We start from the raw sequence: 13,659 nt of genomic DNA on the forward strand, positions 1-13,659 counted from the left end.
CTCTCTACCCGGCACAGCCCCCGGAGCACAGATTCCAGCAGGCTTCAGTGTTGGCCCAGGGATTGCAAGTGTGCCAGAGCTTCTGGTGATCCTGCTAGGTAAAAGCATGAAGACATCTCTGTGAGGTCAGACATAGTGCAGACTGCAAAAGGGAACTTTTCTGCCATCTGGCCATGAAAAGGCAAGCACTAGTATGAACAGAAATAAAGAACTGAATTTAAATGCAAAACAAAGACCTTTGTTTTTACCCAGCTGCACAAATTTTAGAGAAATTTACAGTTGAACTTCATTTCAGGTGTTCAAAATGAATATGGGAAAAGTGATGCTGAGAAAAGACGGCCAGCTACAATGAATACAACTGTTGGAACTGCCTTATAAGATTACTTGTTTTGCAGTATAGTATAATCTTGAGTATCATAAAGAATATTTACAAAAGCACTTTTAAATGTTGTTTCGATTGCCTCAGGATTACAGAATGTCATAGCTGGAAGGAATAATTTAGTCCAACTTTAAGTAACAGATGAGAGATGTTAAGACAGAGATTTCATAGATGATTGGAAGCAGGGAAAAGACCAGAATCCAGAGTGACAAACAACTCTCCATAAGATTCTGAGAGATCTCAGGACCTTTATCCTCCATGAGCACAGATGAACAGTTAGGAAGAATAGAAAGAACAGGTAATTTCTTGTGATTTGTTATGTCTACTGGGAATCTCTCTTACATTTAAAAAAGCCTCTAGGTAAAAATGTTTGGATAACTGAAAGGAGTATGGGGGCAGGAGGCGAGGTTGGTGGGGTGGGGGGGTAGTAGAGGATAGGAGATAAGCCACGTTGTACAAAATTTAATATTCCAGCTGTCAAAGATCTTACATCTGAATGCTAATACACTGAGACGGTGTATCCCAGCAGTGTTATTTGCTAATATTGGATTATTTCTGCTACCTTGTTGATTTCCACTAGCTTTCAGAAGAGAACACGGGGTTAGCAGCAAACATACATAAGAGTCTTCTATTTGGCTGCTCAAACAGTCCTCTTATTTATCTTTTCCCTAGCCTTGTTTCAAAAGGACTTTCCAGTCTGTAATTTAGAGCTAGCTAGCTTTGCTCTTTATCCACCAACTGTAGATGAATATTCATGTTATTTCATATATATAGTTAGACCTCTGTCACAGGATTTTGTCTTTACTTTGAGGTAGCTTTCCATTTTCACTGAATAAATGCAGTAAAAAAAAATTAAACCAATGTTTGGAAACTTCAAGTGTTTTGTCTTAATTATGTATAAAGATTAAATACTCTGTATCAAAAGTGTAAGAATGTTCTTTGACTTAACAGTTCTCATACTAATTTTTTTGGTGGACGGCACTCTAAGTCACATACAAAAGGTGCTTCTGATTCCTTGGCAAATAAAAAATGCCTCAGTCGTTTACTAGTGATTTTTTAAGGTTAAATCTGTCTACTGTTTGTGTTGATCTTTAACATCGGGTCCTATTCAGTTATCCCCCAAATGTTGGCCCAGGTTAGCTTCATCAGAACCACCTGAGAAATGTATTTAAAAATACATGTTCCCGGGGCGCCTGGGTGGCTCAGTAGGTTAAGCGTCCAACTTCAGCTCAGGTCACGATCTCACAGTCCGTGAGTCCGTGAGTTCGAGCCCCGCGTTGGGCTCTGGGCTGATGGCTCAGAGCCTGGAGCCTGCTTCCGATTCTGTGTCTCCCTCTCTCTCTGCCCCTCCCCCGTTCATGCTCTGTCTCTGTCTCAAAAATAAATAAACGTTAAAAAAAAAAAAATTTAAAAATACATGTTCCCAAGACCAGTAGACTTAATTCAGTAGAGTTTAGCCAGGGAATCTGTATGTTAATCTTGCACCTCAGGTATCTACTACCATATAACCTTCTTTATTATCTCTCACTCCTAAGACTGGAGTTGAGCCAGGTATGTAAGCCTGACATAGTATCAGAAAAAACTGTCCTGTCCCGACTTGTTCTGGAGTATGTTCTCCTAGCAGAAGTAATTCATATAAGTTATGAGAAAATGGGGGTGGGGGGTTAAAACTTACACAAAGGTAAAGGAACACAGATCTTGACCATCCAGGAAGTTCATTCCTTGTACCTCACCTAAATCTTTTACTTCCTGCTAACTAGCTGCTAACAAGCTAACTAACTGCTAACAAGATCAACTTTTGATTTCAGGCCCCTAAGCAGCCTGGTTTTCTCTTGTGCTTAGACAGCCATAAAGCTATGTGGAGAGTTGTGGCTGATCCAGGTCAGATCTCTGACTTGTACTGTGAAGCCTGGAGAATGAGCTGGCAGTACTAGGAAACTGAAATAACCTTGTTCTTAAAGTTAATATAAGAGGAGCACCTGGGTGGCTCAGTCAGTTGAGCGTTCAACTTCAGATCAGGTTGTGATCTCACGGTTTGTGGAGTCAAGTCCCACATCAGGTTCTGTGCTGACAGCTCAAAGCCTGGAGCTGTTCCAGGTTCTGTGTCTCCCTCTCTCTCTGCCCCCTCCCCAACTCATGTGCACGCATGCTCTCTCTCTCAAAAATAAACATTAAAAAAAAATTAAAGTCAGTATCTAAGATATGAAAGATTTCATAAGTGGTAAGAGTGAAGAAAATTAGTGCTGTTTTAGTTATATTTAAATGAGTAAAGGACTGGTTTTTTTGAACATCTGGAAGGCGATGGGCACCTGGGTGGCTCAGTTGGTTAAGAGTCCTACTCTTGATTTTGGCTCGGATCCTGATCTCATGACTCATGAGATCGAGCCCTGCACTGGGCTCTGTGCTAACACGTGGAGCCTGCTTGGGTCTCTCTCTCTGCCCCTTACACACACGCACACTCGCGCTCTCTCTCTCAAAATAAATAAACATTTGAACATCTGAAAGGGGTAAAAAAGATCAACCAAAGGGAGGTTTTTAATGGGAATGAAAGACTACCTTATATGTAACTGCCAATACAGCAACAAGCTGTGCAACGCGATTCTCCAGAGCTATGCTAAACAAATGTATAAATATATGAAACAACTAGTCAGGCTAGACAAGCAATGTACAAAGAAAGTCACAGCTACAAATAGGACAGTAGCCAGGATATAAGAATATAAGGTGGGCAAATGAATTAGAAGAACCAGCAGTTATTTTTAAATGCTCTAAAATGCGTATATAATAAAACACAAATAGAACACATAAAAGAAGAAGAAACAAGGCAAGAAAATAGTTTTTAAAATTTGGTCCATCTATTCTTAGAATGCAGCACTTTATAAAAAATAACAATCCGTCATTGGAAACAATAAAATGACACACTGAACTAGAGACTTAGAATTTAAACTGTCCAAGATGAAATGTCATCCCAAGATCCGCTTATAAATAACTGTAAAAGTTTTTGGAATTTTCGTGCCAGGAGGTGAAATCTGCTGCAAGGCTGAGTTTGTAAGGTCGGGCAAGACTGGCCTTTAAGGAGACTATATCCTCTTTAAATAGAGCCTAATGAATGGCATTTCTACAGCCCAAGGTTTTAATCAGGTGAAGATGGAACAAAATAAACAGCAAAATAAAGCTATTGTTCCAGTCCTTCCTACTAGGGTCTATTTACTGTTCTTTATTCATTAAAATTTAATTTTCTTAGATGTGCTGGTTTCTCAGATGGTCCAAAGCCTGGCCACATGAATACTGAAATGCAGTCCATCACAAACCTCCAGCATTCTCCACAGAAAAGACACAAAGCAACTTTTAGTTTCTTTGATTACAAATACCAATCCTTTTTTCTCCAGGCTAGTACACATGATGTTTCACCCCCACACTCTGGCTCTGCTATTAGAAAAGATCTTTTATTTCAAAACACAACAGTGATTTGCAAAGCTGATAAGAATCACCTTTTTAAAATGATAGATCACTAGGCTCACCAGCCAAGAGTCAATCTCTGAAATGGATCCAGGTGATTTTGACTTAAGGCATATCTGAAAACCAATGACTTGAATTGTGTCCCTGTGTCCTCCAGGAATGTGCATTTAGACAAATTACTTGGGATGGTAGGGTAGGGGGTGATCTTCATGTAAATAAAGAAAAATGTAAATGGTATGGGGGCAAAAAAATCAGAGAATTACTATTTTTTCATTAACAGAAAAGCTAAAAAATGAACATATCAGATAGACATATTCAAATGAAAATACAAGGTGCATTTCAAAGTAAAATTAACGCATTCAGATTATTTGTTATTTTGGATTATCATCAACACCATCCCATTAGCCCTGACTATAGAAAGACTACAGTTAAAACAATATTCCACGAGTTCTCATTTCCAGATGATTCTAGATCACAAAATACAATAAGGAAAAGATTATACAAAATGAACAGGAACTATCGGTCCTATCTACATTGTGGGCATAAACTAATCACCAATCGAAGCTGATCATTTTCTTTCTTTTAGATGCAGTTTTCCCAGCCCTAAAGAAATGGTTTAGATAGTACCGTTATAGCATCTGCATAGTTATACTTTTCCAAAAAGAGTAAGAAAAAAAATTCCAATAAAGGCACTGAAGTGCTGTGGCTTGCTTTCTGAATTAGCTTTGCTGACCATCATTCCTTTTTCTTTTTTTTTTAAACTAGTAAAAGGTCACATCAAAAGATGACATAGAATCCAATCTGAAAAGACTGGACCCCAAAGGCACTGCTCAAACTGCTGATTTGGAATGCTCACAATACATTCTCTTCATCTGCCTTACCCCAAAGGCCCATTCAATATTTAAAGACATTTGCTGTACATTATACAAAAGGACCTACAGGCCGAGGTGAATAAAGCTCTCCACAAAACCAAAATGTAAACCCGGAAAATGGATTATGACTGCATGTCACTGACACAGATATGACATAAGACCCTCAGTCAGGCCAAAATAAAACAATACTACTACACCAAAAGACTAGACCTTCAGGGAACCCTCTACCTAAACCCACTCTCAGACAAAGGCCAAAGCACATTCAGCAGGAACAAAAAGAAACAGAAGAAAATATTTCCAGAAAGGACTAATTACAAACAGGAACAAACCTGGACTCTTTACTCACCATTTTAATACTGCTGCCAACTATAACAGATTAAAATCTGTACATACAACATAGTGGAAAAAGTCCCAAAATGCAGGAGTTTCGGCAAAAGAAGGTACTGACTAAGGATTACTACAATTAACATTGCTACAATAAAAACAATGGCAAACAGGGATTTGGCACCACATTTACAAAGTAAAAGCATGCACTGTTAATACACTTTAGATGTTTCCCAACAGAAAAGGCCATGGAAGATGGAAAACAAGGGGCATCTTTTACAGAACTCCCTATGACTGAGACAAACAAGCAAGAACCAAAGTGGTCAATTTAGTAGATATGTAGCAGCAAAGTCACGGTTTCTGTTTGGAATTTTGCAATTTGCATTTCTAATTGACAGCTGCCCTGGGTGTGTCCGTATCCAAGAAACTAACTTTACATCCTACATCAGCATTTACCTAGTAATTTGGTAATCAGCATAAATCAGGTTAACCTTAAACCATAAACTTAAACAAAAGTTAGAGAGTGAGAATCTTATTACAGAACTCTCCAATGTAATTACCACTTAAAAACCATGATGGTACTTTGAGCAGGAGAGTAACATAAATTTCATCCAAAAAAGCTATAGTCATAGCCCCAATAACCATAAAGAATTAAGTAATTATGGAAATACGACGTTCTGACCATACCGAAAGTTAAAAACAAAGAGCTCCTACTAAGAGGAGTATTTTCAAGATGATCTGGTCACATCATGTGCATAGTTAAGATTGTGTTTTAATAAAGATTCTCTTGCAAACAAAGAAATAAAATTTAGTAACATTATTCTCTTGATGAAAAAAAAACTTTAAAAATGAACTAGTGGTGGTTTGTTAAGAAGGAAAAAAAAGAGTAAGCTACATATTAAAGTTCTGGAATGCAGCACCTCAACTTCACATCGGCCCTAAACATTTGAGATTATGAAATCCAAGTGATGTCTTGATGATCGAATCATACTTTATATAGTCGTTCCAATTCCAATGTCTGACTTTAGCATCTCATGTCAATTAAGAGTTCCCTAATACAGAAGATTGTGCTAAAGAGTGCTAAGATTCTGCATGCTGCTGCCATTCCCTGGTCCCGTTCATGCTTGCAGCTGCCCAATGAGACAGCAAAAGAAGTCTGGTCTCAACACTCCACACTGTAATAACTAGAAAAGAAGAACATTCTTAATTAGAATAGTTTACAAAGTCCAGAGACATCACTAGAGCACTATAACTAAATTGTCTGAAGTTTTACCTTTCATTAATCTCCAACCCTCTTCAGTAAAGTCCACATTCCTTTAAGTTGTTTTTAATGATGACATCTGTAACAGCATCAAAAACAAACTGCACATTCTTGGTGTCTGTGGCACAGGTGAAGTGAGTATAGATCTCCTTGGTGTCTTTTCTTCTGTTCAGATCTTCAAACTGGCACTGAATATAAGCAGCTGCTTCTTCATATGTATTGGAACCTGAAGCAGACACTCAATATTCTCAGTTTAAATTATAATAGCTGCCTGAACTCAACTAAGTCAGGCCATCCCCACTGACTGATGAAGAGAGGGAATAACCCAAATGAATATAGACAGATTTCTTTAATTCTATAATCATTAGGCTTTCTTGAGAGCAGACTCTAAGTAAAACAAAATCATCACACGAAAAGATCTAGAGAAACGAGCCTTTTCCTTTTTCCCCTTTCATTTAGACTTTTCAGCTAAAAAACCAAAAATGTACAAAAGGAAACTAGGGAAGTAGGAAGAGGCGCTGCTAGGACACAACTGTTGAAAAGGTGAGAGCCTGTGCTCCTTGGAGTGATCTTGACATAAACAATTCAAAATAGTCATGCTTCTTTTCAAAATCATACCAGTTTTAAGGAAGCTTAGCTTCAGAGCCTTATGGCAATAATTTAATGAAAGGTAAACTAGTACATGTGAAAGGGAAAAGGGCCTGAATTATGCCCTTTAAAATGTGTTTCTGTGGCATATAAATTATTAACTTATCTCAATTAAGCTGTCATTTTTTAAAGGGGAGGGGGCTCAAAAGAAAACCTTATTTTCAACTCTTATCACTTACCCACACGCTTCTACACCATGTTAACTGCCCGTGAGCCTTTAGAATTGCCCTAGAAACTGACTACAGAACCGGAAAAACTCAACAACAAAAACACAATACTTTATTCTTGTAAACCAGAGGCTGTTTTCCACAAATAACATTTGTGAAATTAAGTGACATTAGACAGCAACAAATACCAACAAGAAAGGAATGTTATTTAAACAGAATATTTAAAGAAATAAAGGAAGACAGCTTGGTAGGTGCTTGAAATAGGTTTCATGAGATCTGCAGAACTTCTGTATATTAAAGGAGAGAGGGGGACTAAAAAGCGAATTCTGGCTGGTAGAACAGATACTGACACTTGGGAAATGAGGACCGTGAGACTTCTTAAGAAGAATGAAGCCAGTGCAAGACAGGCTTACAAGTTCACCAAAAAAAAAAAAGCTATGATATTGAGGGCTCTTTGCTATGTGGAAGATTTTCAGCTAGAACACTGTCAATCCTTCAACTTAAGATTTCTCTCCACCTTAAAACCTGGCTACTTTTCTACTCATCTCTCTCCTGATTCTGACTACATTTGCAAATTCCCAGAGAAAAGAAAGGCCAGGGGGCTTGCGCTACATCTCAACTTTTTAGCCCACCACCTCACTTAAAAAGTTACCTGTATCTCCACTTATTTATACCTTTGGTCTTAGAGAGGTCTCCCTTCTGGTTCAAAATTTAACTGCTCTACCAAGACTTTTAAGTTGAGGTGAAATTTACATAACATACAAAGTGCACAATACAGTGGCATAATGTATTCACAATGTTATGCAACCACCTTCTCTCTCTAGTTTCAAAACGTCTTCACCAACCCAGAAAAACAACCCATTCCCAATAAGTAATCATTCCTAATTCTCCCCACAGTACCTCCCCCCATCTCCTGGTAACCACCAACCAATCTGCTGTCTCTATGGATTTGTCTATTTGGGGAATATCACACAAAACAATCACACAAATGTGAACTGTTGTGTTTGGTTCCTTTCACTTGGCATAATGTTTATGAGGTTCGTATAAGTTGTAGCATGTATCAGTACTTCATTCCTTTTTATGGCTGAATAATAATAATAATAATAATAATAATAATAATAATAATAATTCCATTGTATGGAATTCCTTGATTCCTTCCTTTCCCACCTGCTTACAAATCTTGCTCCATCAATTACATCCAATTTTTACAACTTCTCTTCTGCTATAAAATCTTACCTCCAAGCTTATGAACATTCTTAAATCTTTCCTTCCCCTGTAATCCAAGTTACAGTAGGCTATACCTATCTTCATTTCTCCACTTCCCACTCAGTAATTCACTGTCCTGGCTCTACTCTTACTGACACTGCTGTCAGTAACATTCACGATCTCCTGGACCGCTAACTCCAGAGGCCATTTTTCAATGTGTATCTTACTTTGTACACAACATTGTTGACCACCCCTCACTCACTTCTTAAACTCCTAGCTTTTGATACCTTGGCTCTCCTGGTTCTCGTCTTTATACCTAATACAAACCTTTCTTTCTCTCCTGCCAAAAAAGTCTGAAATTCTCTCTCATTCTATCCATGGTCCTTTTCTGTTTTCATTCTATATCATCACCCCATGTCATCTGATCCATTTCCATGCTGTATTTATACATGATCTCAAATCAACATATCTAACCCCCAATCTCTCCCAAAACTCCAAGGCCACATATACACCTGCCTATTAGATACCCCCATCTGGATGTTCTTCAGATACTTCAAAATCAATATTCCTAAATATCAATTAGAGACCACAGCACCAGCAGCCAATCAAGACAGAACTCTGGGAGTACCTTTGACTCTTCTGGCTTCTTTACCTTAGCTACCCTCTTCACTTTATTACAGAAAGCATTTACAGTGTCTGCTCAGCTAAAAAAAAAAAGTTCTCCTTCTCTGAAAATATCCAATTCTGATCTAAAGGTTATAGTGGTGCAGCCCTGGCATTCGTGTTTGCATCCCTGACATTAACTGGGCTAAGTATTTTTACCTGGCTTAACCTTGGCCAGAATCTGTCCCCTAGGAATTTGAACATGGGGCCAACCATTATCAGTTTAGCCTGGTCTTTTATTTAAAAAAAAAATTGTTTTTAAGATTTTATTTCTAAGTAATCTCTCCACCCAACATGGGGTCAAACTTACAACCCTGAGATCAAAAGTCACATGCTCTACCAAATGAGCCAGCCGTGTGCCCGAGCCTTACCTTTTAAATGCAGGAGAAAAGGGTGCCTGGGTAGTAGTTCAGATGGTTAAGTGCCCGACTCCTGAAATTGGCTCAGGGCATGATCTTATGATGGTGGTGGGATCAAGCCCCATGTCGGCTCCACGCTGAGCATGGATCCTGCTTGGTACTCCTTCTCTCTTTCTGTGTGTGTCTCTCTCTCAAAATAAACATACATACATACATACATACCTAACTGCAGGAGAAAGACCATGGCAGGGCCATCTTATATCACATAAACTGAGTAGCACAGAAAGTTGGTAAGCAGAGAAAAATAAAGAAGATACACAGAAGGAGAGAAAAGATGGGGAAAGAAGTACTTCCAGGATCCCTGACACTTTTCTATTTCCTAGTTCTAAATGCATTCTTAAGATACGTCTGCGTTCGGGGCGCCTGGGTGGCGCAGTCGGTTGGGCGTCCGACTTCGGCCAGGTCACGATCTCACGGTCCATGAGTTCGAGCCCCGCGTCAGGCTCTGGGCTGATGGCTCAGAGCCTGGAGCCTGTTTCCGATTCTGTGTCTCCCTCTCTCTCTGCCCCTCCCCCGTTCATGCTGTGTCTCTCTCTGTCCCAAAAATAAATAAACGTTGAAAAAAAAAAAAAAAAAAAAAAAAGATACGTCTGCGTTCTTGCCCTTGGCTTCTATGATATATCCCTGTATCTTCACCTAAAGTTTTTATTTGCATCCTAAGTGACTCCTTACTAATTCAACTCCCCTACTATCCATCTTTATTGCCATTTATTATATCATCTTTCTTTTCTTTTTCATATTTTTTATGCTTTATTCTTTTTAAGTTAAAAAAAAATTTTTAATGTTTACTTTTGAGAGACAGAGTGAGAGTGGGGAGGGGCAGAGAGAGAGGGAGACACAGAATACAAAGCAGGCTCCAGGCTCCGAGTTGTCAGCACAGAGCCCGATGTGGGGCTCAAACCCACGAATCGTGAGATCATGACCTGAGCCGAAGTCAGATGCTTAACCAACTGAGCCATCCAAGCTCCCCTGTATCATCTTTCTAAAGCAGTTTCTCCTACATCATGTATCCGAATCAAAATCCTTGGACAGCTTGCCCCTATCTCAGTATGAAATACAAAGCCCTCCGTGAGCATCCCACCCATCACTTCAACAACTCCCTCCCACCACTTTAAGCTCTGACAATACCAAATTCCTTCTAGGTTCCAAAATGTATCATGTCTTTTTTTTTTTTTTTTTAAACCTCCCTATTTTCCTACAGGTTATTCCTTCTTCCTAAAATGCTTTTATTCCTCAGTCTACCTCATCATTTCTAATCATCCTCTCGTTATTCTCACTCCAAGTGTCATTTCCTCTGGCAAAAAGAGGACACTGAACCCACAGCAGTAACCACGTCTTCTGTTAATGAGCATTTCATACTATAATGAAATTCTTTATGTGTGCCCCGCTCTCTACAACTACTGTGTCTTGAGTGCAATGACTGCATCTTCTCGTATTTTTTTAACATACTTACACCAAATTTTGATTTTTATTTTTCTCTATTTTCCTCAAACAGTGAGGAAGACAGAAATATAAAATAAACACAGTAAACTCAATTATGTCAAGAACAGCACTTTAGACTTAACTGGTCTTAATCACATGCTTAATGTTAATACCACTACCAGTGAACACTCTCCATAAGGTTATACATGCATTGTTTAAAATAAAAAGGCAGGTATAGGAATGCCACTGAAGTGTGAACAAAATCGTTCATGATCTCTTACCCGTGTATTCTGGATAACAGATAGTTAATGGACTCCTCTTTATTTTTTCCTCAAAAAGATCTTTCTTGTTGAGGAAGAGAATGATTGAAGTGTCTGTAAACCATTTGTTGTTACAAATGCTGTCAAACAGTTTCATGCTTTCATGCATTCGGTTCTGAGGGGGGAAAAAAAGGATGTCAGTAACAGAAAGCAAAAGTGGATTAACTGTTAATGAAAAAACAGACCAACAAGTTTTAAAAGCACTGAATGGCATTCATGGAAATAAACCAGAGACTGACAACTCAAAAGTTAATCCAGTCCTCATTTTTGTAATTCTTGGAGGTTGGGAGATGGGAAGAAGAATGGCTACCAAGAGCACTTAATCCTGCCCACATACTCAGTGAGCTGTCATATCTCTTAAGAATTAATAGAGCATGGATCAGTATTTTAAAATTCTAAACCCACTGACAGGAAAAAAATTAAGGAATCAAGTTTTGGTCCAACGAGCAAATGTATGCACTGAATCTTCCTAAGTTATTTTCCATTTCCTGGCTGCATTAGACTGCCTTTTTACCAGAAGACCCAACATACCATCTCCTCATCCTCAGCCAGAACAAGGTCATAATCACTGAGGGCCACACAGAAGATAATTGCTGTCACTCCCTCAAAACAGTGAATCCACTTTTTGCGTTCTGATCTCTGGCCACCTACATCAAACATCCTGAAGTAAAGGGAAAGAAAGCACAAATTCAGCAAGGTCACAAACACACCTCTCCCTAAACTGAAATGGTTAGGGAACCTCCCACTATTGCGTGTGGAACACCCCATTTATAACAGAAAAGACAAACAAGCAGCAGATAAAATGTAGTCAAACTAATAATCCATGGTCAAAAGAGAATAACATGAGCAAATAAAATCTAGGGATAATCAAAATTCTCATTGTAAATAACTAGCTGAGCCTTCTCTATCAAAGCTTCTATCAGATGAAATTATATCTCAAAAATCAGCAGAATAAGCACTGAAATGGATTAAAGGAAGGCGGGGAAAAAAAGACAGGAAAAATGAAGAGCTGAATAATATAACTTAAGATAACAGCAAGAATAACTAATATTTACCATTTACCATGGTGCCAGATACAATCCCAAACATCTTAAGTGCATTAACTCATTTGACCCTCACAACACTCCTGTAAGTACAATTATTATCTCCAGTGCACAGATATGTTAAGTATTTTGCCCAAGGGCACACTACTAACAAATGGGGACTGGGGCTCTGAACCCAGGCACTCTAACTCCGGCGCCCTGGCTCTTACCCACACCACCACTCTACCTCTCGAAATGGTTTACTCTTTAGTTAAAGAGAACACTGAAAAACTAGAAATCTCCAACTTGCATTCTGCTTCCAAAATGTTTGTTTCCCTTATTTTGTAAAAAAAAAAAATTCTTTCTTTTTTAAAGCCGAGGTTTAAAGCTGAGGTTTTTTAAAGCTGAGGTTCCTTATTTTAAGGAAAAAATATTTTAGAGATTAATTATGGAGAAGGTAAACTGTATTTCAGGGTAGGACTCTAAGAACCCAATATCTAAAAACCAAACTTATTTAGCCAGTGTCTCCGAACTCTTAGGTCTCATCTAAAGCTAACTAAGCTGTTGACAAACTTTATGTTCCACTCCAGATGCATTTCATTCCATCACTCCCTTTTGGGGGGCTTACTTAATATCCTGGCTCAACTGCTGTACTTCTGTCAACAGCATCCTCATCTACTTCCTACAGTAAGAGGAACACCTGCAGTGCTTTGTCTGTTAGCTGGTACCAGTGTCTGAGGAGGTATGCAGGTAGGTTTAATATGTCAAGATCGACAGTGGTGACGAGGGGTCTATTTCCAAAGAATTTTCCCCGAGAAATTGAGAGAAATAAGACATCACTGAGTAATTTCTCAATGTACGTTTGAAAAGAACAATCAGGGGCGCCTGGGTGGCGCAGTCAGTTAAGCATCCGACTTCAGCCAGGTCACGATCTCGCGGTCCGGGAGTTTGAGCCCCGCGTCGGGCTCTGGGCTGATGGCTCAGAGCCTGGAGCCTGTTTCCGATTCTGTGTCTCCCTCTCTCTCTGCCCCTCCCCCGTTCATGCTCTGTTTCTCTCTGTCCCAAAAATAAATAAACGTTGAAAAAAAAAAAATTTTTTTAAAAAAAAGAAAAGAACAATCATATTATCTCTTCATGACTCAGCTTTTTCTTTTGGTTGATTTAGCACCTTTTTTTGTTCGTTTGTTTTTCCAGCCTTTGGTCATGACAACTGGAATGATACAATCACAAGCTGGCTTTGATACAGGGTCATATTATAGGTTTGAGGAAAGCGGACATCATATATATCACCATAAAAGTCTCTCAAGGGGAGACACACTGGTACACCAATAATTTCAGCTTACCCCTTCATTTTCTTCTACAAAGTCCATGAAACTGGAAGAATATTAAGATGTCCCCAAGGTGGGCTTTTAGCACATATTAACATTTACAATATAATTTACTAACAGATGAACGTTTTATAAACATTACCTCATAACTGAGAGGCAAGTAAGCAATTAC

General features: G+C 38.8%; 1 protein-coding gene across 1 annotated transcript in view; it reads right to left on the reverse strand.

The window, feature by feature from the left end:
* Positions 1-5,039: 5,039 nt before the first annotated feature.
* The window catches only part of GNAI3 (G protein subunit alpha i3), a 38,314-nt gene continuing 29,694 nt past the window's right edge, over positions 5,040-13,659 (reverse strand). The window contains exons 6-9 of the mRNA XM_047082430.1: positions 11,669-11,798; positions 11,099-11,252; positions 6,305-6,518; positions 5,040-6,215 (exon numbers count right to left, since the gene is read on the reverse strand). Of these exons, the coding sequence (XP_046938386.1) occupies positions 6,328-6,518; positions 11,099-11,252; positions 11,669-11,798 (475 nt within the window). The 3' untranslated portion in view covers positions 5,040-6,215; positions 6,305-6,327. The remainder of the gene's footprint in view (positions 6,216-6,304; positions 6,519-11,098; positions 11,253-11,668; positions 11,799-13,659) is intronic.

The sequence above is a fragment of the Lynx rufus genome, unplaced genomic scaffold (assembly GCF_022079265.1).
Source record: "Lynx rufus isolate CCGP_SWC_20201006 ecotype Redwood Valley unplaced genomic scaffold, mLynRuf1.p SCAF_2, whole genome shotgun sequence".
NCBI classification, from domain to species: domain Eukaryota; kingdom Metazoa; phylum Chordata; class Mammalia; order Carnivora; family Felidae; genus Lynx; species Lynx rufus.